The sequence below is a fragment of the Vanacampus margaritifer genome, chromosome 3 (assembly GCF_051991255.1).
Source record: "Vanacampus margaritifer isolate UIUO_Vmar chromosome 3, RoL_Vmar_1.0, whole genome shotgun sequence".
Classification (NCBI taxonomy): domain Eukaryota; kingdom Metazoa; phylum Chordata; class Actinopteri; order Syngnathiformes; family Syngnathidae; genus Vanacampus; species Vanacampus margaritifer.
Window position 1 is genome coordinate 26,051,918 of NC_135434.1, and position 26,750 is coordinate 26,078,667.

Below are 26,750 nucleotides of genomic sequence, written 5' to 3' on the forward strand. Positions count from 1 at the left end.
TATCAGGTATTTACATGCCTAATTTTCTCTGCCAGTTGAAAATGTATTACATTTCCTGATTATAGCTTCTTAATGTGAGTTTTCCCTTTAGTGATTATAGAAAAAAAAATTCCATTGGATATCGTGCCAGGAAAATAAAATTAGGCTTTGATTCAGGTGGAAATTCCCCATAAAATAAAGTGCTCTTTGTTGTGTGAATGCATCTCGATATTATAATGTGACACCACTCAAAGGCACTACCACGGAGTAAATAGTCCTGGAAGATCAGTATTAAAAACAAAAAAAGAGTTGCAGAGCATGCAATGGAATTAACCTATGGAGGAAGAGGGCTCATGTGAATGGAACCTGCTATTAATGAGTCATATATTAGTGGTGTTGCTTTAAATTGTCACTCTCAAACATTCAGTAATAAAATGCTTGAAGAAATGCACAGTATGCAAAGTGAAGCCAAGTTAATCACAGTGAAAATTCAACCATGATAAGTGCAAATATGTGATATAGAGAGACCATCTTTTTATTTGTATTGTTTTGTATACAATTTTACCGTGCCTACATGTTTTTAAACACATTTTAACTCATGAAAACACACTTATAAAATACATTTTACTAAGTAGCACCTGTTTTCTCTATTTTGCTGTCAACAAAGACTGTCATACCATCAATTTCACAATTTCTCTCTCTCTCTCTCTCTCTCTCTCTCTCTCTCTCTCTCTCTCTCTCTCTCTCTCTCTCTCTCTCTCTCTCTCCCAGCTGTTTATTTTTCACTTGGTTTAATTTACTTTGCAGTTACAGTTTAATGACATTTGCCGTGTAGTAAATAACATTGGCAATCTATCGACCAAAATATTTCCACATTAGTGGAAGTTGTTCTGTTGAAGTTGTTCTTACGTTAAGATAACGTCAAAACAATTTATTATTTTATAAGAATGTTTTATTTTGAAAATCATTCCCGTGATCATGATGAAAATTTGAAGTCAGGTTTGAACAGCAACTAGCTTTATCCGGCATATGTTCAACCAGCTTCTGCAGTCTGCAAAACATGTGTAAACTCTTCCTTCTGGCACAGGTAAATGGTGGAACCCAATCACAGGTAAGGGGGACAAAGCACCCGTAGGAACTTTAAACATCTACAAACATCTTTTGTTTTACACTGTAAGTCTTCACTAGCTACCAAAGATGACACTGTCTGATGTTTAGGCGTTGTTTGCGTTTACAAATACCATATAATATTTGTATAAGTAAATGATATACATAGATTTAACTTTTGTCCGACAACAACGACCATTAAGATTTTTTTTAGCAAGTTTAGTTTCAAACCATTGTGTCATCAATCCGCTATTATGCCAGCAATCATGACATACGCAGGAAGCCTGTTAGCCTCCAGGTTTGGTCACTTGGCATTCCGCATACAGCGGATTGTAACAAACTGTAATGAAATGAACAGTCAGCATTTGAAGCTCCAGTTATTTCACTTCTCCCCTTTTAAAGACATTCTCTGTAAGCAATAAGTACAGTAATAAGTAAATAAATATGTTTGTTAGGAGACAGTGTGTATGGTACATAAAAGTGAATATTACAGCCACTTGTCACATAGTTGTTTGTCCTTACCAAACCTGTAAGTGCCTTATGAGCAAGGTTTGCGTGCACACTATCACGGAATAACACATTTTCTTTTGTGGAATTTATGTACCATTTTGTATGTATTTGTGTTTCAGTTTCACATTTTCCATAGTATAAATAGTCAGCTTAACTCTCGGTGTTTTGAATTTATTTCGTGGAGGAGGTGTTTAGCTAACATTCTGTAAGGTCAGCAACGAGGTTAACCCAGATTTTTCAGACTTGAACTTTATATCGCCCTCTGTGTGGATTTCCCATCCAGATATGTTTTAGTTACTAATCCTAAATTATGCTTGATTTTTTACTGAAAAAAAAGCTGTGGTCATGCAGTCACTTGTGAATGATGGTCCAGGAAGTGATCCCTAGTCAGCTTAGTTTAAAATTCACCAATCAGTCATACTTATTAAAGTATTTTCTACTATTTCTAATAAAGACTCAGAAATATGCATTGAATGAGTCATTGCAGGGATCTGATCCAGCACTGAAAGAATATAGTTACTGGAATAGCATAGCTACAATGACTTCATCCTCTTAACACTAATGGCTAGTATTAAAAACACACACACACACACAAAACATACTGAATAGCTGCTTATATCATGTGTAGTACTAGTCACGTCAGTCCAATTAACATCTGCTGCTGTCCAATATGTGACAGAGAAAACTATAGTTTCAATGTTTAAGGGTGCACTCACACTAGGGCCAGTTCTTCTATTCTGTACTGAAGCTTGATTGACCCCCCTACGGCCCACACTAACATTACTCTAACCAAACCGTGCCCAGGCCCAGTTGCCTCCCAAAAATACATCATAACGTTGATTCACGCAAGAAGCATCATCATAGGGGGACTGCACTTCATCATCAGACCAACGTGAGCCCTTTGCTGCTGCCATCTCTTTATTAGGGACGCCCTTGTTGTTGTATGGTCGTTCTGCTCACTCGCTATATACGTCGCACGTACGTACGTGACGTCATGGTTACGTTTCGCGCGGTGACTACTCGCCACGGCTGTGCGCATGTGCGGGCAACCGTACCGTTCTTTGGCCCACCTCTCCCAATCGTGCTAAATTGGGGATCCGAACCGTACTAAGCCGCGGATCGATTGCGCTCACACTACCGGACTTTAGCAGCAAGCGTGCTTGGGCACGATACAATGGCCCTAGTGTGAGTGCGCCCTTATTCTTTCAAATTATTCCTATGTCCTACAATTTTCATGACTCACAGAGTAGTGACAGGTAACACTGTGACTTGTGCTCCAAATTGAGAGGAACCTGCAATGAATTTATTCATCATTGCCCTCACGCAATCCAGCCGACAATAATTTTAGACTTCTGATAAAACTGTTCTAAACAGTCTCAGCCCATACTTTTTGTACCTCAGACTTTGTCTTTATCCACCTCATGACACCATCATTTTAAGCACGAACATCTTTACCAGATAAAAATGCACAAAACTCCTCTTGCTGTTCATATTCAACAAGGAAACGGTGAGTAATACCTAAGTCATGTTTTTGCAAAAAAAAAATTAAAAAAATAAATAAATGTATTCATTTATTTATTTTGCCTTAATAATCTCCTCATAATGCAAATGGTTCAATGTTTTTTTGTGTTTCCTGAAAAATTTGAAAAAGATTATTTTAAGAAGGCGTCGATATGCCGGTAACAGGTCAATAAGAGAAATGCTACTAAGTGTTAGCAATAGAATGTTAGCAATAAATTAATGTCATTTAACGGAACAAATATTAACTTGTAAATGTAGGCCACTGCTTCTGATGGTGCTTAGGCCAGCAAAGAAGACCTTGCTGGTCATGATGGGCCACCATTAGTTCTAAAAATATATATATTTTATTCCTTTCAACAAATGGTACTGTTATTTACAGTCATGTTTTGGGTCTATGACCACGTAAGATCATTAAAAATGACAGTTTATAGTATTTGGCTACCAGTGGTGTCGCCATAATACAGAATGTGTGGATGGCTTTACTGCATTCGAAGGGACGGGGCCAGGCAGGGAAAGGACAAGTGTCACTGTTTAAAGCCTTAAAACTCAGCAATTGCCCACTTATCCAAAAAGTAAAACATCTGGAATTGGTGTCTGAAAACATTTTTGGAAATTGTATTAAGATGTGCCATAAATCTTAAAAGCACATGGTTATTTAATTTTAAGTGAGCAGTGAGCTGGAACTTGTCATCAGAAATGAAGATGTTGATACTTACTGTACATGGTCACATTTGCTAGCTGAAGGCAATTTTTTGGGGCACTTTCAACTGTCATACAACTGCAAAAATATAATAATAAAATTACTATATTCATATGAATAATTAGTTAATATCAAACTACGATGAGAGTTTCAATGACAGTGAGGTAAAGGGTAATTGCATGTGATTTTGAGGTGTTTGACATAAAAAACGGGCGACTGTGGCTTTCATTTGTTTCTTTTATAATTGATACAACTCACTGTGCTACTTACATTGTACTGAGCAGCCAGGACAGAGACTGATACATCACTTTGGGCATGAGATTAATACAAAGTCGCAGGTAAATCGCTTGGCTCCTTTGTTGAAAAAAGGAAAGGGAAGAAAAAAAGAAACATCTGGAAGTTCATTAAGATGAAATCTAGCATGACGTTTGACCATCAAGTCGTTTTGTGACTTACAAGACATATTTTTCCCACAATGTTGGATGGCTGACAAATTGTAAGAAGGGCGAACAAGGGTCCAATTTGTGTATGTGTGCGTGCGCATGTGCTTGTGTATGTGAAAGAGAGAGGGAGTAAGGCATAAATCCAACCAGATGCTTTTTGCAGATCATTTGTTAATTGGACAAAGCTGGATTCTGGCTGTGGTTTTTCTGCTTTCTTTTTTTTTGTTTGAAAACAGTTGAAGTAATGATTCATGAGGAAAGTCCACATCTGAGAAAGGTTTTCCAAGCTTTTACAGGAATAAGATGTTTGTTTGTTTGTTTGTTTATCCTGATTTTATAACAATCTTATTCATTTACAAAATGTTTTTGTAAAATAATACATTTTTATAATAATAAAATTTTGAAAGGTTTGTGCAACAACCATAGGCCCTCTATCCAGAGACTGCCCCGCTGCACTCAAGCTGATAAACTTACATTGTAGCCTCGCCGTGCTTGTTTTGAAATTTCGTTCATCTCTCTGCGCCATGCAGGGCAATCCAGCAAACTGAGGGTGTTTCTTTTGACATTCAACTGACGCATCTGACCATTCGGTGGCACATAGTCATCTGAACCTTACAAGTGCTTGAACCATGTCTAAGTATTGGCACAGGTAGTGTAACAGGATTATGGTGAATTTGATCAGGCCGCAGGAAGAGTTTGTGGTTGCAGTGTGCATTGCACCCTTTGAACCTTTGCAGAAAAATGGTATAGGCAGGAGCAGGTCCTGCATGCATACTGGACCTTAAGCAACTTGGCTTCTATTCCTCAACCGTCTTCTGCTGAGGATAGGAAATAGGAACCCTGGGCTTCCATAACTCCCAGGCAATTCCACAGGCTGATTGCATCAATCCAAAGAGCATCAAGGCAGTGATAAGAGATTCCCAAACAAGTAGAAGTGAAGATTGACATATTGTTTTGAAAATAACATACACTATTCAAATTTTTTGAATTCCTGTTTTCTTGGGCTTTATGATCTGGAAGCCCAAATTGTGTAACCTGGCAATAGTCAGATTGATAATTGTGATTCACTCAAGGGAGTACTGCACAATATCAATGTGGGACTGCTCCACTGTGATTTGCTCAGGAAAAGTGAGACGTTCTGTGCAATACTTATAGCTGATTGGATGATGCGTTAACTTGTGCACCCCTACCAAACATTTGTTTTGACCAATCACGGCAACGGATTTGAATGTTGTCATCATCATACACTGATCTGAATATATGACTGTATAGCCGATAGCCCATACACACCCGTGCAAGCCATAGAAGTGACAGGGCGGCCATCTTGCTCCTCCCATCTCGCCAGCAGACTAGGGGTGTAGCTATTAACCGGTTTTACGATTAACCATGGATTTTAAATGTCAGGATGAAATATTCACAGACACCTTTTGAAGCGGTGGGGCCTCCATCTTGGGACTCCCAAGAAACGTATCTTTCGGCATACGCAAAATGCCTACATGTGTAGTGGTTAACTGCACAAATCAACAGTTTAAAGGCTGTGGATGAACATTTCACCTGTAACTATGATTGAAATGGAAAGAAATTGAAAGATGAAAGAAAGATGAAAGTAAAAGAGGGTACATACCGTTACACATAGTGCCCAGGCCCTATTTTAAGAGCCTATGAGCCGTCTGTCTAATCTGTTGCATTTGTCTTAAAATACACAACTTTTTTTCAGTTATTTATTATTGTTAAAAATAAACATTTTTAAAAAATGCTGATGTGATTTTTTTAAATGTCTATAAGAATAACCGTAAAACCACGGTTTCCTCAAGACTATAATCGTACACTAAAATCTGAAACCGTAGCACCCCCAGAGCAGACTACTGTATAAACTATACGATATATCTACAAATTAGAATTTGAGCTCCTAGGCAGTTAGTATAGGGCTTGGGGTTTTGTGGCTGGGCGATCACTATTTTTTAACAAGTTAAAAAAAAAAAAAGATTTGTGGACGGTACGTGCTGCTTTCAAGACCCCTTTTTTCTTTTATCGCTCAGTTCCTTACACCCCAATGTTAGATTTTGCAGAGGCATCTTTTGTTGAATTACAGTTATAATTCTTTAATAAAAAATATATACAAGTTTCCTCCTGTAAACATCAGCAATTATATAATTTATACATGTTTTTAAAAGGCAAGTTGTAAATTGACTGAAATCCTCTTGTTTATGAAATTTAAAACACTCATAAATTATGATGTTTCTACTAAGTACTGTCTTTCGATACTGTAAATGTATAGGATCGTCGTCCAAAAAACGATTCTTAAGCGTGGCAATATGGCAGCCTTGCGGCTTCAAAAGTCTTGGCCTATCAGCTATCCAGTTATACATACAGATCAGTGTAATCAACTCAATATCTGGCACAGCTAGCTAAAGTTAACGTTAGCAAGTCAACAACCTACTGTCCGACGCACTGGCAGAATGTTTCCACTTAGCATACATGTCGCTTTACAAATTAACTCTTTATGTTTTTGGAAACCAAACTTAATAAGTAATTACAAAAGAGTTTGCCAACATTTTGTCAATTTTTTCAGGGGCGCTGTGGCTCCTTTCTTTATCCACTCTCTGGGTGCAGGGGATTTCGCACTCTTGGCGCCGCCAGGAAGGCAGTGAGCGAGCACCTGCATTCTGTGTTTCTCACTGATTACAGTAGTACTAGCCTGGTCTCAACCAGTCTTGATCCAAAATCTCAAGTCCGCCCTGTCTAAGGCCTTTAAAAATGCCTTTGATTCCGAGACGAGACCGAGATCCTTAAGTGGACTCGAGAACTACAACACTACAACCATCCCTACTATTCACTAGAGCACTGCATAATACGGAGCTGAAAACAAAACACAACACAATCTAGGTTTTCCCTATTTATGTAAAATTTGTATGTACACGTAATAGTCAGAAATGCACACAAAATAGTGCTAAAACAGACCAGCAATATCAAGCAAAACACTCTATACAAGGATTTTTTTTTCATCTGAAAAAATGTCAAACTGCAAACAATCAATTCAGCTAAATAAAGATTACTGCAAATGCACAGTAGGGTGACTGCATGAGAGCCACATATTATTTGGTCAAAATTGCATGATGACACACCGGCAAAATATGTTGCAATTGGAATATAGGTTTCAGTGAGAGTTTGCAAGACGCATGAAAGAAAACAAGCAAAGAGTCTTCAGCTGAATCATCTTATTTTTCACTTACTCATTAGGAAATGTGATGTGCTCTGAATTGAACTCAAAACACTAATATATATAGTCATTATACTAAACATTTACAGTTTATTTTTTAATAATTTTGAGGTAAATAACAAAAATAGTCTCAGTTTTGTGGTCAAGGTCTCATAAAAAAGAATCGTAGAAATGGAAAAAAACAGAAAGCTGTTACTCAAGCTTGATGATACTGTAACTATTTTTGCATTCTCATGACTAAAATTCATACAGAACCTATAGATGTTCTCTTATGAATGTCTTCTGTTACCTTTAAACAAAATAAGATGACATGTAAGATGTCTAAATTTGAGACTACTGTATATGGATATTGGGGATACAGAAGAGTAGAGGTTTCTCGACTGAAGAAATAAAGAAGCATAACTCTTCAATTTGTGATGACATCACTCACTCAAAAACGGGAAAAAAAGATATTGCAAATGATATATGTAAACATAAAAAGATATAGCAACCTAAACAAAACCATTTAAAAAAAGCAAAGTTTCAGAGTTGAATGCATGTGCAAGTTCATATGAAGGAGGCGGCATGACCAATCAGAGGCCATCTTATTTGAAGACGTTTTCGAAGGCGGGGCATTTGTGGGTCTTGAGTTTCTTGATGGCCTTTTTGAACTCTTTGCTGGACTTGTCCCACTTGTGGATGCCCGTGAGCAGGAACTGCTTGTCAACCTTCCGGCCCATGATAAGATACTGGTTACCCAGATTGTCCAGCTGCTGACATGGGCAGTCCGCACCGTTCTTCAAGTACATCACCAGCTTCTTCAAGTCATTCTTCTTCAGGTTACCTGCTTTCAGCATCTTCTTCCGCTTCTGAAAGATCACCTTGCGGTCCATGTTTTCTCGCTTCACTTCCTTGATCTTGGTCTTAAAAGCTGCAAAGGACAATAAATTACCCACATCAGTTAATTGCTGATATATATGGGGAATGTATTGACATGTAAAAACATTACATATAATCAGAAAATTCAACTGAAAAAAACAATGACAAAACATGAAACATTCATGTCCACCTGTCTTTTCTATAACCAGAAATCACTTGAACTAAAGGTTTTTTAAGTTTCTCTCAAATTTTTCCATCGCAAAAGCAAATGTAAAACTTTTATCATATGACTTGATTTCTCAGTATACTATACTGAGCCCCATGATTTTTCTTAACTGTATTCAATCTGTTTCCTATGGAAGCGTATTGCATTCACTTGAAAAAAAAACCTCCTGTTTTACTAGCTAATTTTTTCGGGTAGCTATATGTATTTTTGGTTATTTCTGTTTTTCTGAATATGTTTTCTGTTTTACTGAATATTTTTAAACATAAAAAAATATTCTGAAAAATGGGGGGGGGGGGGGATATTCAGAAGAACAGGAGGAAAAAGTACTCAGGAACAGGGGGGAAAAACATTTTAAAAAAACAGGAAAAAAATTACTACGAAAAACAGAAGCTGGTGCTTTGTTGATCGGAATATTTTAGTTTTTTTGAATAATTTATTCCCGTTTTTGTGAATATTTTTTTCTCTTTTCCTGAATTTTTCCTCCTGTTTTTCTGAATATTTTTTATGACAGAAAAAATATGCAGTAAAACAGAAAAAAAATATTCAGAAAAACAAAAAAAATACACACAAAAACAAAGATTCTCCCAAAATGTATCACAAAAACAGGAGGGTTTTTTTTCCTCAAATTAATGCAATATGCTTCCGTAGTTTCCCTTCTGAAATGCAGCCTAAATAAATGTGGTGGCCTAAATCTATTTGTGTTTCTGTCAATTATGGAATATAAGTGTAATAGTGTCTTCCTTGTGACATTAAAGCTAACAATGAAGTACTTAGTCACCGTTACGATATCTGATAAATTACATTAAATAAATTCAGGGATTTAAGATTTGTAATTGATGGTGCCCATATGTTTTTCTTTTCTTTTTCTAAATAGACCATCTTTCCTGGCTACAGACTTGAAATTCAAATCACCTAAAAAGATTTTTGCACTCAAATATATTGCCAATTAAAATGTTGGAAGAAAAAAAAACAGAGGCACTGTTTCAGTGCCGTATTAACAGTGCACATGTTAAGGATTTAGGACTCTTATCCTCAGTCTCCGGTCTCAACAACAATCTCTGAGGAGGCTTAGTGTTCAGTGCAATCAAATTGGACCACGTTCATAATTAGTGAGTCATAAAATTAGCCCACCTCTGAACAACTTTGTCCTGAGAAATGCTTTGTCCCGTTAATCCTTTGACATTCTGAACTTTCTTTGCACGTGCTAGTTCATATTTTTTAACCAAGGTGTAATTTCTAGGGCGGACACATTGGGCATGCCACCTGTAATTTTACAGAGAAGTTTTGATCCCCTGCATTTTTTTACCATTCACACCAGATTTTTTTTTAATTTACCTCAATATCAACAATATAAATGAGATTTTCCATACTCACAACTGCATGTAAAGTTCATTTTTACACTTGCCTTTGAATGCAACGCTAAGGCCAGCCAATCACAGATCTGATTTTATGTTGGCCCCGTATTGAGAGCTGAAACCATCCATCCATCCATTTTCTTGACCACTTTTCCTCACAAGGGTGCTGGAGCCTATCCCAGCTGGCTTCGGACAGGAGGCGGGGTACATCCTGAACTGGTTGCCAGCCAATCGCAGGGCACACAGAGACGAACAACCATACTCACAATCACACCTATGGACAATTTGGAGTGTTCAATTAACCTACCATGCATGTCTTTGGAATGTGGGAGGAAACCGGAGTACCCGGAGAAAACCCACGCAAGCACGGGGAGAACATGCAAACTCCACCCAGGAAGGTCGAAGCCCGGACTCGATCTTACGTCCTCTGCACTGGGAGGCGGACGTGCTAACCAGTCAGCCACCGTGCCGCCCAAGCTGAAACCAGTCAATGACAAACACCCGAGAGTGGATCCAAGGGACACTTTCTCGATTATCTTTCCAATGAGCAGTCAGATAAACTTGCATAAATTGCCATAAATCAATCAAGACATCACAAAATGAAAAAATGTTACAAATCACTCACGTGTTCTGGTATTCAACAAGTACATTTTATTTTTTATAAAAGTGATGTATACCAGGCAGCATAGTGGGCAGCTGGTTCATCCCTCTTCCTCACAATTCTGAGGCGGTGGGTTCAGATCCGGGTTTTACTGTTAAGAATTTGTACAGTCTCGCTTTGCCTGCGTGGCTAATGTCCTCCCATTTTCCTCCCTAATAAATTAATTAACAAATCAAGATTGTCCGTATATCAGCTAGCATAAGCTCCAGTACACAGTGGTTATTGTATGGTGATATGCAACTTAGCTGTATACGACACAGAGCTATGAAGAGAGGAGCAAACTTTATCATAAATCTTTGTAAAGAGAATTTGTGACACACAACACACACATGAGACAAAAAGGAAAAGAAAATTCTCTCCAATATATCACCACCACTTTCACATGATTGAAGAGTAATTACAATGACTTTAAAATTGCATGTAAAGCAACACATGTTGCCATAAAACAGATAACAAGAGGGCAGTTATTTCCTATCTGTCTCATCTTTTTCACAATGCATACAACAAACAATAAACAATGCTGTAGGCCAGGGGTGCTCAAGTTCGGTCCTCGAGAGCCCCTATCCAGCCTGTTTTCCATGTTTCTCTCCACTAACACACCTGAGTCATGATCAAGATCATTATCAGGCTTCTGCAAAGCGTGTTGATTAGTTGATCATTAGATTCAGCTGTGCTGCAGGAGGGAAACATGGAAAATAGGCTGAATAGGGGCTTTTGAGGACCGAACTTGAACAGCCCTGCTGTAGGCTATATTACATCACTGGGTGTTTTGTTTTTATTGTTGTCGCTTGCTTCTGCCTGACAGGAGTTCTTCTGCTAAGTTACTTACGCTTAAGCTCTAGGCAGCCATAAAGCCAAAGGAAAGAGTGTGTGCTGTCTCCCATTCACAATGAATAGCAACGCGGCTGATCCAAGTGGCTGAAGTGATCAGTCCTGCAGTAGAGAACTGCCCTGTTCGTGATATCAGCGAGGGGAAAAGCAATTTGGCAATGACAATAAAGTGAGCTGTCCTAAGCAGAGAAGATATTTAATTGAAGGGTGTGTGCAATGAAGTTCCATAAAACTCGAAGCGTGGAGAGATAAATTGCGATGGGAACAAAGTGTGGAGTGAGACAGGCCGTAAATCTGTTACAAGCTGAGTGCCGTGCAGATTTGTGTTTGACAGAGGGAAATTCATCAGGATTCCTGAAACATTAGGGAGTGTGATAGTGTTTAAAGTGTTACTTTTTCAGCAAGCATCCTGATGTATTGGAAACAGAGCAAGTATAAGAATCCCTCCTTCCATTTAACTACTTTGAATCCAAAGCTGACTTGGCTTAGTTTTTTTCTGCTTTACCTAAGGTCAAACCACATGGGGACATGCCTGTGCATTAAGCAGGAATCATTAATGTGCATGTGTAAAAATGTTGAGGAGATACCAAAAAGAACGCAACAACAACAATTTAACCTCTAAATGAGAACAGATTTCCAACCATTTCCAGTAAGTACAATTTTCAGTGGTCAATCCACTGCCAGAGTGGGTATATTTCAAAAAGTCAATGACTCATTCCTTAAACCTCACCAAGTTTATCAATCCCATTGTTGCGCAGAAAGAAACAGGAAGTCTTTCAAACATATCTATTCGGCGGTCCACGCCAAACGAAATAGACAAGCCTGTCTGTAAAGTCATCTTGTAAACTTGGTCCCAAATCCTGTTGTCTGAATTTTCAAGTCAAAACTCAGCACAATGCATGCCATAGGTGTGAAAAACATCATAATCTTTGTGTGGGTCTTTTCTCATTTGTGTGCCTTTAATTGGTTTCCCGAATATATGCCATGAAGTCATGCTTGGCTTCAAACACAGTTGGAAATATTTTGCACTTTGCGCGTCCTACAAGAAACACTCAGTTGGCCAGCTGGAAGGAGAAACAGATGTTTGGCCGAGATGCTGCAAAAATGCTATGTGCTGTCATGCTGTACATTACTTGATACCACATCGCAATTAACACACACCATACCGGGTTCAAAGTGGCCTTTGAGCCATCCCAAAGATGTGTTTCTGAAACGGCGATGTTTCATCCAGGTTGCCGGGGCATCATTGTCTGCGTCAACTCACAAGACAACTTTTAACTAGGAAGCAAAAAGTATTTTCCTCTAGGATTGAATAAGGTAAAAATGCGCTACCACCCTATTGGCAAACAACGACGCAAATGCCAGAAAGGCCAGACTCATTACCAGTCTAAACAACAAGGCAAAACATTAAACAATAACTTTCAACCTGGGATGGGACAAGGAAGAAAGTCTGTTTTTAATATTCACGTTAGCTCAGCAGGGAATGTGAAAGGAAGTCAGCTTGCCAATATATTGTAGAGGAGCTGGTGAATAAAATATACAAGTTTGGAGATGCTGGTTCTGACTATAATCAAATACTTCCATTTTACTTCCTTCCTTTTCAGAGTAGTTTATTTACGTTGTACTCCATCTGGTTTCCATTGCAGTCGGGCAGATGACCCTTCAATGCAATGAATACGGACATCTATATGGCTTCAATACTTGTCAGTGCAGACTATTTCCTGTGAATATTTCATCTGATTTGCCAACAAGGTGATAATCCTTAAAATCCATATATAGGCTTCTTCTAATTCCCACACAATAACTCACACTTTTTTTGATAGTTTGGCTAGTCCTGCGACTTATACTTAGTTGTGACTTATACATCGCTGGTGTCGCACCGAAACCTCATAAGTCACAATTTGTCAAATTTCTCTTAAAAAATATATATATATATATATACTTTTGGTCAGTCCACATGTGTGGATGTTATTTTTTTGAATTATTGACAGTCAAAAGTGTTGAAAATTGTTTGCTCTTGATGATGTAATGTTAATGGTTGAACAAATATGCCGTTCTTGGGATCTCCTGAAAAGTGACAATTTTGGAAGTACAAGGTTTTGGCCTGACACCAGCGATATATTAAAATTATAGCATAGGTCAGACTGGCATCCAAAATCCTAGTTCCCAAATTATGTTGACTTTCTGTCCATTACTGCCACCTTCTTTCCACCGGTGGTGATGCATCAAATGTATTTGGAGACTGCCAAAAGACAGTGGAAGAAGAAATGGAAGAAGAAGAAAAAGCTCTCACCAGTCACCACCCTCTTTATAGCAAGCTTAAGACGCAATAACCGACCAGGATTCAGCCTTTACCATTTTAAACCAAAAAGAAAAAAAAAGAAAAGTTTCAAATCCAATCGGAATGTGGTATGTTTACTGGTATCGAAACAGGCTGCGTTTGGAAAGTCACTGACGCCAGAGCTGGGCACTTCCGTTAATCGTCAGTTCCCGTCAATGACGATACCCACCTTTCGCTAAGTGGTTCTGCATATTTGGCTTATGCTTTATGATGCGAAGCATTGCAAAAATACACGGAATGTGAGGGACCATCTGTACTCAGCCCAATCGACAGACTGAAACGTATGCAAACATACATCAATCATGTAATCATTACTTTAATTATGTTTTTATCCATCTTTGTGGCTTTGCATATTATTTTTTCTCTCTTTTTTATTTATGTGATCCCATGTAATGTTTATTAACATGCACTGTCCCGACTAAATAAAATTTAAATTGAAAAATTGCTTTTGTCGGTGCTCAGTCCATGTATTTTCCCGAGGCTTCGTCTTTATCCCTTTGGCAGCAGTTGTGTTGTTGTATGTTTTTAAACATGCTTTGTTGTCACTATAAATATTTCAATCAATTAATCAATGAATGGCACTGATTACAGATGGTGCAATCTAGCTAATATTTTACTAGTACTATTCTAATTTGGTCATGCATTGTTTTACTAAGATATTTATCGCTGTGTGATTTCTAGTAATCATTATTTCATTTTATTCAGAAGTCTAATCGATTCGGGTAATATTCAACGACAGTTGGCCCAGACAGCAAAACAAACATTCAACTTTACTGCTGTGTGGAGCTGTCACTTAAAGACTTTAACAACCCCACTTCATTAGCCACTGAACACAATCCTCTCCCAATCCAGACAAACTGTGACTTGTGACCAAAAGATAAAACCTAAGAACTGGTTTGAGTCACATAAAAAAAAAAAATACTCAAAATCAGTTGTGTAGAAATAGCAAAGTAGCCATTTAGAGGTTGCACGCACTTTAAAAATGTTGCTTGGCATACTGAAACAAAGTTTATATAGAGGTCAAAAGCTGTTTTAAGATAGATGATGGAAGTTAAACAAATGCTGTTCACTGAAAGATTTTTATGTATATACTTTTATGTGTATTACTGAGTATCACAGTATCCTTACCAAATTCACTGGCACACATATGCTCCAACATGGCATCTGTTTTCATTTCATTGTCACAGGGAGGGCAGATGGGAGAATAACCTACAGAGAAATCAGGAGACAAAGCATGTAAGGGCATAACAATTACATTTGCAATCAGACAAGAACAATTAACAGTAAGATATACTGCCTTCATACACATTTTGAGTTTTATATTTAGGATGCATTCATTATTCATTTGGAAAAATAATTTATTTGAAAATCATTTATCTACACAACTTTTTTTGGCTACATGACCAAATCATATCTTGTGTCTTAAACTCTCCAGTCGTTGCCTTTTAAGCTTCGTATGCCCTTATAAACTGACCTCAGCGAGGAATGTTTTCAACTTTTATGGCCAGCTGTAACTAAAATAGGCAGAAAGCAAAGATTTTTACATTCTGATTGCGTGTGTTTGAACGTGTGCTTTCCATTTAACCAAACTACTAGCAGCATTTCACAATCACACAGGGGTAAAATGGAGGGTAAAGAAATAGTTTTCTCTCCATTGCCAGTTGTCCATTACATGTGTTTAACAAAAGTTTGTCAAAGTGACACCCTGGTGTAAAGAGCTTGTGAAAACAGACACTGTTTACCAAGTCGCAGTCCCTTTGCTTGTTTGTGATGGTTTCTCCTTTTAAATCAATTATCACCAAATTGTGTGTCGCAACAGGAGAGTGGTAAGCCCTGTTAGCTGACCTCAACAACAATGACAGAAAGCTAGATGGATACTTTTGAAGGTTGATGCTAGCAGCGGTTAAGTTTATACCAAGCAGACCTTGAGTGTGCCCTTCATTATTCAGAGGTGGCAAATTCAGGCCAAGAAAGTAAAAACCCTGCCACAGTTTGGCTTTAGCTATTATCGATAATTGTTTCAGTTGTTGTGCTAGCTATTTCCCAGGTAGCTCCCATGGTGCTTGTTTACCTGCTAGGGAGCAAGCTAGCTAGCACCAGGGGCTAAAGCCAAACTGTGGGAGTTTTGTTTTTTGTTTTTTTACTCTCTGGACCTGTATTTGCCACCTCTGTCGTTATTTCTCACCAGTGACAACAAATGATAACAGGTGATGTCTGTCGAGTGGGGACATCTGTGTGGTCCACTGAACTCTGAAATGGGAAGGGTTTTTCTTTTTAGAAAAACAGGCCTCTGTCCATACCAACGTGTCAGTCAATAACACCCGCCTCCTTGTCCTCTCCTCGGATACAGTGAGCACTGTGTAATCGCTGGAAGATGCACAGTCGTCCCATTTATAGCTCACATGTAGTGCGAAAAAGCCTTCAAGTGGTGTCGTTAAAGCGTCAGATGGGAATCGAAGTGAGTTGATGATGTGATGATGGAAACCCCCTGTATGTTTGGTTGAAAATGAATGAGATGGCTGTACATTCCCTACCCAGGTGTAGACCTCATTTGAGGAATGTGGCAGGGGCACAGCAACAAAACAGCAAACCTACTTTTATAATCAACCCACTCTTTGTCTTTCCCCAAACTTGCTGGTTTTTGGCCATCTTTCAAGGTTCCTCTGGTATTTGTCAGCTTGGCTCGGGCTGGAAACAGAACCCCCCCTTCCTTACCCTCCATTGATTTAGTGTGAGGTGTGTGAGTCAGCCTCACACTAAGGAGTCTCTGCAGGTTTGGGGAATGAGCAGCCAGAGAGCCATTAGTAATGGATGATGGCTCGCGGGGGGTGGGATGGTTTGTGTGGCTTGTCGTCTTTGGCAGCTTGTTTTAAGATTGCTTAAGAAGTTCACAAACCTCCGGATTTTAAGGTCTCTGTTGAGGCAATATTGAAAGAAGATGTGCATCTTTTTCCCGTTTTGTTTAACTTATCATTGAATAGTCTTAATAATAAACTGAGTTATTCTTTTTTGTGGGCTTTTACCCAACATTGTCTTTTGCTACTCAATGAGCACAGCATAAAAATGATCTTTTTAGCAATCAATCACATTAAGTAAACAGCATGCTGACAGTGTTTTGTGGTCATGGCTCCAAGTCGCTTTATTACAGACTAAGAAATTACAACCATGTTGGATGTGGGTTGACTTTGCAAAGTAGAATGCGCTTCCCCAAAAGGCTGCATTCATTTTGTTTGTTTTAGGATTTACATCGTCACACCTTCACCCCTGAAACAACAATGTCAAGCCAATATATCTGCACCAGTGTCACATTTTACAGGGTGGCAAAAGTGGCCACTGATTGTTTTTTCAGCAGGGCACATTTCTTAGTTATTTCATTGTTACACAGTTGTTGGTGACGACATTACACAATTTGGATTGCTGAGGGCAATGATTTTAAAGGCAAAACAAATTATCTGATTAACAGCTGTTGCCATTTTAGAGTGTGATCAGAATTTTTAAATAGTAATAGTCGAGGCTGGCAATATTATGTACCTTTGTGTAAAACAATGACTCAAGTTTTTAAGGATGATGTTGCACACACACATCTAGTATTTTATTTAATTTGAACCACTTTGGATTTAGAACTTGACTGGAGAACTGGGAAACACACGTGTTCAAAATATTATAGGCTGATCAAACGTCCTCATTTGCCTGGATAAGTCCACTTTTTCATATTTTTGGGCTTATTTTAACATATAGAAATTCATGACATTTTTCAGTTTTCATTGCACAATAAATGTGACACACCGTGTTGCATAAGAAAGGCGGGCTTAGTGTGTGCATGTTATTATTGTCATATATTTAAAGGTTTTTTTGTTTTTTCAGAAGGTCAGTTTTACGTAGCTCACTTTCTAAGTGTTCAACTAAGGACATTAGCTATATTGATGGCCCAGAACTTTAGCTCACTGCTCGTGCTTTGCGCTGCCAAACCTGAGAATGAGGGTTTGACCCTAGATTGCCCCATTAAAAAACAAATGATAATAATAATAATAATAATAATAATAATAAAAGGTCGAATGTGACAAATAGTTATTATGAATGGCGTCTTTGAATATACTTTGAGTTGGTCTATCATTCTTGAGGCCGGGCGAGTGTCCTCTTTTCTTTTCTTTTTGGAAAATAAAATATGTGATCGAATACCTGTCTGCTTTGTGGACTCAGTGGCGTTGGGTTGAGTCATGGCGATGCACACGTCGTCTTGAGGGTATTTGTCGCAGGTGAGCATCTCCGGCCAAGGGAAGCCAAACGCCTCCATGATGGGGGTGCAGCCGTCCCGCACGGCCTCGCACAGCCATCTGCACGGGTAGATGGGCCGCTCCAGGCACACGGGCGCAAAGAGCGAGCAGAGAAATACCTGCGTGCCCGGGTGACAGTTCTTGTGCACCAGCGGCACCCAGCTGCTGGCCTGCTGCTTCACCTCGGCCATGGTCTCATGCTCCAACAGGTTTGGCAGCAGCATCTGACCGTAGCCTACATTGTGGCACAGTCGCAAGTCGTCCGGGATGTCCACACACTGCGGGGGCTTCCCGTAACTGCGCCCGCCGTTGTACGAGTCAGACGACTTCCAGCTCAGATACTCGTACTCGGAGGCTCCGCATGCTGTCAGGAGCAGGATCATCGCTAAAGCTGCTTGAGAAGTTGTCCTCATTGTGACTTCTCGTGAACAAGATTGCAATTCAAATGAGTGGGCTGACAAATAAGAACAACGACGGACATATGCAAATAAAAATCCGCTGACAGGTAAAGTCCTCTATACGTGTCGCGCTCCTCTTGAGCGTGTGACTGCTGCAGAGTTTGGCGCTTAACTGGTGCGCGGATCGAACACAAGCGCACAAGAGGTGATTGGAAAGTGCGCACTGGCCAATAAGAGAGCGTCTTTCAGCCTTTTGGCACCACTGCGCTGTCAGTCAAAGCGCTTAATTACCCAATGTGTAAAAACTCACCGGGAGTCTTTCCTACCCTTCCTTTTACTCCCCTGCTTGTAGTTCCTTTGTCAGACCAAACTGCAGAATAGAAATGACAAAATAAATTTCACAATGGCAAATGAATGGCTTCATGGGCTTTGTGGCTACTGCGCAAATCACAACCTTCTGCTCATTAGACCATCAGAATGACTCGAATGCAGACATTATACTGAGCTGTAAGTAAGTAGCATATTTCAGTTTCAGTTTGTGCGACTGAAATGACACCTTTTGGCCCTTCCTGCACAAAGAAGTGACAGTCTAATCAGATAGCATCAGACATAAGAGTTTCCATAGAAGCATCCGATTATGTTCTGTGGGATTTTCATGTTGAATTTGCTGCTGGCGAAATTACAATTTGACATTGTGACTTGCAGACACATCACGTCATTCAGTAAGGATTTGTCAGAGATGAAATTCACAGAAATCCCATCGCTGTCAAATGTAAATGATGTTTTGTATTTTCGACTTCAATTGTTTATCATGCCGCATAGTGGATCTGTATGGCTTATCATGTCAGAACAGTTTTGCTGTGCAACAGGGGAGTTTGATATAGTAGCCTATACTCGCTTTGGAATGAGGTTGTTTGAGATAGGTATTGTAAATGTGCACTCGGAGAATTAGTTAAAGCCTAACTTAAGATTTATGGGGGTTTTTTACATGACAAATTCTCGTTTACATTTTTGGGGATAATTTCAACACAAACCTATACCAAATAAACCTTATATGATACATATTCATTAATCTAATAAATCCTATTTATTTGAAATGCATATTCTCAGGTTTATTTAGTATTTATAAAGTATAATTAGTATTTATATTTTTACTTTTTGGGATGACTGCATTGAGTTTCATCCCCAAAACATAAAAATGTTTAAAAAAAATATGTTATAATATAATGTTTTTCACATGTATAGGTAACCTGATTATAATTCAATCCAAACAATCTACTTTATGTATCTTAAATAAATTATCTCATTATTATTAATTTAGAGTGTTATACTTCATTAATACTAAATACATAAACCTGAGGATTATGAATTTCAAATAAGCTTTATTAGACTAATGAATATGTATCATTTAAGGTTTATTTGGTAGGTTTGTGTTAAAATTATCAAAAAATAAATAAAAAAATAAAAAGTAAATGGGAATTTTCTATGTAATAAAAATACATAAATCTTAAGTTAGGCATGCAACATTTCTGTTAGTGTGATGTAGGACAGAGCAAGGTTTGAGAGAGGACAGAAATGTGACAACAAAGCAATGCAGAATCTGGATCAGTTCATGAATTTGGAATTTCTTTCAGTTGTTCCGTATCACATTAAACAACTGTTTTTCTCTGCTTTCAAAAGATTTTTCTATCACAAAGAAATATAGGCTAATATGTATTAAAAACTATAAAGAAGAAGTAGCACACAGGCACATGTGCGCCAATGAATCCCCATCCCATCCCCATCAAAAACACTTTCTTGCGAGATTCTTCACTGCACGTAAGATTACCAAATGTGAAGCAACAGCACTCTTTTATGGCTCTTTCTTGCGTTCATCAAGTGCTGTAAATCTGTGTGCTGAGAGAAGAATCCACACACCGTAACTCTTAATGTTGAGATTTTACAATGTTGGATCACAAACAAAAAAAGTCAAGGCTGCAATAAAGTTGAGCAGTGCTCTTTAGATGAGGAACAGCTACGACAGGGAGTTCCTGGCCATATTTATTGGATCAAATACAAAGTAGTTAATATAATGAAGCACTGTTTGTGACATTAGTTAAGTACCACTTTGTTCAACCTAATTATAAACAAGAGTCTTAAGTCAATTTGCTGACCAGTGAGTGTCCATCTCCTCACAGCTGTGTCAAGTTCCATGATAAGACTAAAGGTGTAAATTAGCTCTATTTAAATGTGGACAAATTTGCATTCCATTGTGTTGTCAACACATCTTGCTAGCTTTAGGAAAACAAAGCCTTTAATTAGATTTTAAGTTAGCAAACGCAGACCTCGTAGAATAATGGCCTCGCTTAATGTAGGCCTATTTATCAAATGAATGCATTTTACAGCTCTTGCTGCCACACAAACCTTGATTTTTCTTTTTCACTTGTTGAGTAAAAGCCAGAAGACAGATTGCATTTTGAACGCATTATGTAATGCAGGACGGTGAGCATGGTGAAAGATGACAACATAATCAGAAAGTAACTCTACTTTGCTACTGGGTACAGAATGTAAATGTAAAAAATGCCTGTAAATCAGTTTGAAAGTATGATCAAACTGGAAGGAGGCATCTGAAAATGTGCATAGATAATAGAAGCTCAAATAGCTTGTCAGTCAAATTTGTTGTGAAGAAGGTGTCTGCATGCCAAAGTGGTGGTGCATGTCGACACTGAAGCCAACTCATTCCCCAAACTGCAGCCTGTGAGACATATTTCAAATTAACAGTGATGGTTTAATAAGCTTTTGCTGTGCATGTGAGTTGATGACATCAAACTGATGGTTGCTAAAGCAAACCTTTAATGTTTTGAACAGACGGGGTTTGCACCTCAGGGTCAGACCTGGCTTTGCTCAAATGGACTGTCTGTTTAGGGTTGAAGGCCTCCTTCAAACATATTTCAGGACAGTAATAAGCAAGTCCAGCTACAAAGAGCCTTTAGAGTAGATATGTCTACACTTGGTTCGCTTCTTGATTTACAACAGAGAACATGGGTCAGTTAGCTTTCAAATTCTGATGAGAATATGTTGCCATATATGTCACACCTATCATTGTGTTTCATTTCAAAGTGCTGTTAAAAGATTACGACAAAAACAAGACTGTTAGAGACTAAATATTTGTTCAACACTGTGTTTTAATTGGGCCGGGATACAACGGCACACAGCTTGGGCGCTTTTAAAATGATCCATATACAATTATACTTCTCAACGTGCAAAGAACACGCAGTGTAAGCTTGACAATGTATGTTTTGGATCCTTTAAAAAGCTGCTCTGTTGCACCATCCATCACATCACGCTTACGACCTCATCTTGCTGAGATTCCATTACCCATACAGCTCTGTGCTTTAAGAGAGAAGCACGAATGCCTCGTTTACGCCGCCCGCTGTAAACATGATGCTAGCCCATAAATTGTGTCTATGGCTACGTTCACACTGCAGGTAAATGCCATTTTTTTGACCAAATGCGACCTGTATCTGATTTTTTTTGACCAAATGCGACCTGTATCTGATTTTTTTTATGCCAGTCTGAACGGCTCAATAAAGATTTTTTCATATCCGACTTGCGTCACTTTCATATGTGGTCCTAGATCGGATACGTATGCGAATTTTTCTGAATGGCCAGGTCGCACATATTCAACCTCGACGTCATCAAAATTCCAATATGCGCTCCGCGGCGTCGGTGCGGGCGGGGGCATTAAAGCTTGATTTATGCTTGATGTTTTTGCGAGGTCCGCACGGGAGACGTACGTGAATCGGCAAAGTTATTTCGAGTAACGGTTGTGGCTTTATATTTGACTTTAATTTAATCTCACTTGAAACATGAAGCATACAGTTGACATTTGTGTTGGTGATATTAGTAATTTAGCCACGCAGACGACTCATTTATTATGCTCGGCAATGACATGACGTCATCTTAGGGGAGAAAAAGAAGGAGAGGCCTCCGTGAGATGAGGAGCTCAAACAGGCTCGCCTCATTTTCACAAAATATTATTTCTACTTTCTCCCGCATCACTCCTCTGTAGATATGAGATGGGGAAAATATGAGCCCCGACGACTGACTTATAAAAGCTCGAGCCCCTGACACGCTGGACCATACTTTTGTTTGTTTGTTTGTTTTTAAAATTGATTGATTCAGAAATGAAGCTTACAGAAAATTGAAACATACAACTGGGACGCTGGACCATATGTATTTACTTCCGCAAACACAGCGTTGTGAGTGACGTATCTTCTTCTACACATGCGGGTCACTTTGGGGACGCATAACGTTCACACCGCAGACAGCCTGGGGTCGCAATTAATAGTAAATGTGAACGCTTATTCCAAAAAATCGGATTTCACCCCAAAATTGGAATTGAGCATTAACACCTGCAGTGTAAACGTAGCCTATGTGAATGGAAACCATCTACCACTAGAAGTAAGACTGAATGCATGTGCATTGCCATGAAAGGGCATTTTAGCAATGGCAGAACTGACATAGGGTTCTGTCATCACCAAGCATTGAATAGACACTGGACCTTTCCCAGAGTATGACGTCAACACCGAATAAAAGCTCTGTTATAACCAATGTGAAATTTAAAAAAATATCAAGCACACCTGCTTTTTGTCAAGTAACACCACCGGAAAGAAAGAAGTTTAAAGTTCTCTTTAAGCCCTCTTGCGACATTTACTGTGGATATAAAAAGTCTACACACCACCGTTCAAATGACCACTTTTTGTGATATAAAATGTGACTAAGATAAACCATTTCAACAAATCTGCCTCCATTTATGTTACATATAACCCAAATAACTAAAATTTAAAAATATGTCTTTCAGAGGAACAAAGTAAAAATAAGCACATGAGTTATAGTCATGTTTGCAAACGTTACTGTACATTGTGAATAAAAAGCTGGATGTGAAGAAAATCGCAAATTAAATCAAAATAGCAATATTTGTAAAAAATAAAAATAAAAATTTCATTTTTTCCTAAAATCGTTCAGCCCTATCGACCACCTTACAGCGATCCAATCATCAGCCTCAACAATGGAGGCTCAGAACATGGTCCACTAGGACTCAATGTCCTCCGTCTCTCACGAAACAATAGCGAAGTTATGCCGGAGCTGGGTGTTGAAACTCTGACAGGGGATTTTGCCAGTCATTCCCAGCACACCTTACAATACGTTTGGGTCTGACAGGTTGGACCAGCATCTTTCCCCACTATCGGAGCCAACACACTGCCAGGTGGCGATCAGTTAACAACTCCGTCCCTCTCTTCACCTGAGTGTCCAAAACATGCGGCCGCAAATCTGATAATACAACCAAAAAGTTGATCATCGAACTGCGGCCCAGTGTATCCTGGTGCCAAGTGCACATATGGACACCTTTATGTTTGAACATAAGTTGCCTGTGGTAGAATGTCTGCCCTGAGACTGGGAGGTTGTGGGTTCAATCCCCGGCCGGGTCATACCAAAGTCTATAAATATGGTACCCATTTGCCTCCCTGCTTGACACTCAGCATTAAGAGGTTGGAGTTGGGGGGTTAGATCACCAAATGATTCCCGATGTCCCCTTCTGCTGCTCACCGCTCCCTTAGGGGGATGGGTCAAATGCGCAGAATAAATTTTGCCCCACTTAGTTGAGTGTGACAATCAGTGGTACTTTAACTTGTTATGGACAATCCCAGACAAGCACAGAAGTGCAGTAACAGAACACTGCTTGGGTTACGATAGGTAAGAGGCAGAGGGTGCATTCCTCTCAATCACACCCTTTCAGTACTGTCATTGCCCACGTCAGGGTTGAAGTCCCCAAGTAGAACAAGGGAGTCCTCAGGGGGAGCACCCTCCAAAAAGGGTAGGTACTCTGAGCTGCTGTTTTTTGCATACGCACAAACAACAGTCAGGACCCGTCCTCCCAACCCCCCATTCCCATCCGGAGACAGAGAGAGGCTGCTCTCTCATCCACTTAGGTGAACTCCAACGTACAAGCACCAAGCCGGCGTGCAATAAGTATGCCCACATCTGCTCTACGCCTCTGACCGTGGCAACTCCAGAGTGGAAAAGAGTCCTCTCGATAGGATTGGTACCAGAGCCCAGGTTGTATGTGGAGGCCAGTCTGACTATGTCTAGTTGGAACTTCTGTGCCTCGCTCACCAGCTGAGGCACCTACCCAGCCAGAGAAGTGACATTTCATGTCTCAAGAGCTAGCTTCTGTAGCCAGGGGTCGTACCGCCAAGGTCCGTGCCTTTGGCTACCGCCCAGCTCACAGTGAGGCCCGGCCGCCAGACACTCACCTTCGAGCTTCACCTCCAGGCCTGGCTCCAGAGGGGGGCCCCGGTGACCCACATCCGGGCAAGGGAAAACTGCATCCAATTATTTGACTCATCATAAGGGGTCTGTGAGCTATGCTTAGTCTGTTCCCTCACGAGGACCTGTTTGTCATGAGTGAACCTGCCAGGGGCATAAAGCCCCAGACAACATAGCTCCTAGTATCAGGGGGAAACACAAACCCCTCCACCATGTTATGTGACAGCTCACAAAGAGGCAAATTAAAGGCCTACTAAAGCCACTGAACCTGAATTTGGGGTTAATCAGAGGCAGGTGTGTGTGCTGACTCCCATTTAACACGAGACTGAATGTGATTTGTTAATTCGGAACACAAATACATCCCCATTAAGAAGAGGGCGTGCACACCTGTGCAACGAGTAAACATCTCAGTTGTTTTGTTTTACTTTCCCTCTCTAAATGTCACATTGATACTGCAAACAGTTTTGAAAAAATGTATCGTAGTCTCGCTTTTTTTATGCCACAAAAATTGGGCTTTTGCACAGGGCTGTAGAACGACAATGTCAGCAGCTTTACAATAGCTTTGATAAATGTGTCTCTAATGATGAAGGGATGTGTACATGCCATGAAATTGCTTTCCATGAATAGGGTCTGCTCGGTGATGTCATGGCAAAACATAATTCTGGCATCTATGATGATGATATAAGTGGGTATAATTCTTGGCAACCAAAATACAGAGCACTAAACGCCACCTTAATTTTAAATAAAATGACCTGTTAATGACTTGAACAAACGGATTTCAAAGTAAAATATTGGCAAGGCAATGCAGCCTTATTTATATAGCACATTTCATTTCAATCTACTGCTTTAAGATTTTTTTTTTTTACCATACTTTGTTGATCTTAGTCACTTATTTAACATTTGGAAAATGTTACAGCACACCATCAAACAAAAATGTCACAAAAAGTATGAATACTGAAATAATTATGTTCTCTCTTGTATGAATGGCAACAGGTGCATACATTTTTTTAATGTGCCGTCTGTCATATAATGGAAAAGCATTTAATTCTTATGCCTGTAAAATGCACAAAAAATTTAATATTAATAGTAAATTTAAAAAAAAAATCGAATGAAATTGGATAATATCTTGTGGAATCCCTGGACGCAGTATTTCAAACATACTCCACCAGGATTAATCCTGGTGGATTAGATTAAACACAGACTTGATCCACAAATTGGGTATTTCAAAAGCACATTATTCTTGAAGATTCAAATCCAGATTTGGAAATCCAATTTTGCCTTTAATACAGAACTGAGCCTGTGTTGGGCATTAAAAAAAAATCAGTCCCAAATCTGGATCAGTTTTATCCTGAAAAACAGCATTAAATTAATCCCACATCAGGGTAGGGTTAGACGATGCCAACACACCCACATGGGGCCCACGTGGGTTGGATACGGGCTTTTTTTGTTGTTGTAATTCTTTATTTATAACTTTTCACAATTTAACAGATGGGTACAATTCACACATGCAAAAATATGCATGTCATCATTAATCTCTCAAAATAATAATAATAATAATAATAATAATTCCCAACTAAAAAAATTAAAATGAAAATACAAATTTAGGACAATATAAACTATATAGCATCATGAACATCATGGAGTAACCATACATTGTTTTCAAATTATTCTAATTCAAAATTAAATTGGGATTTTTGATTTTAATGTACCGTAACCATTTTTCCCATCAAGTCTCAAACCAACCATGGTTCTGATTTACAAATGCTGTTGAACCTTCCATTTTTTAATGTCTGTTAATATATTCCACCATGTTGACAAATTAGGGATATCCGATGGAAAAACATTTTTTTTGTTTTAGTTTTTTTGCTTGCAATCTGTAAAGTACCAAGTAAATATTTATATTTTCTACTCCAATCCTCAGGTAGACATCCAAAATATACAGTTTTCATTCCAAATGGAAAGAAACATTTAAATGTAAATGCTTCATGCAATATTACAGAATTCCACTGTCAATACA

The 26,750-nt window shown here is 39.0% G+C and overlaps 1 protein-coding gene across 1 annotated transcript; it reads right to left on the reverse strand.

Moving 5' to 3' along the window:
* Positions 1-7,143: 7,143 nt before the first annotated feature.
* On the reverse strand, positions 7,144-24,878 carry LOC144049589 (secreted frizzled-related protein 1-like). The gene is made up of 4 exons (XM_077562630.1): positions 24,721-24,878; positions 17,932-18,794; positions 14,881-14,961; positions 7,144-8,390 (listed from the first exon to the last, which is right to left on the reverse strand). Exons 2-4 carry the CDS (start codon positions 18,437-18,439, stop codon positions 8,065-8,067), a joined length of 915 nt encoding a protein of 304 aa, XP_077418756.1. The 5' UTR covers positions 18,440-18,794; positions 24,721-24,878; the 3' UTR covers positions 7,144-8,064.
* Between the last annotated feature and the right edge of the window lie 1,872 nt (positions 24,879-26,750).

What these genes read in the sequence shown, in the direction of transcription:
- LOC144049589 (XM_077562630.1), bottom strand. Translation starts at nt 18,439, where the DNA reads ATGAGGACAACTTCTCAAGCAGCTTTAGCGATGATCCTGCTCCTGACA. An exon ending in TGAGTCCACAAAGCAGACAG is followed by an intron (nt 14,962 to 17,931) that starts GTATTCGATCAC and finishes ATTTCTCTGTAG; the next exon opens with GTTATTCTCCCATCTGCCCT. An exon ending in TATGTGTGCCAGTGAATTTG is followed by an intron (nt 8,391 to 14,880) that starts GTAAGGATACTG and finishes TGTCCTTTGCAG; the next exon opens with CTTTTAAGACCAAGATCAAG.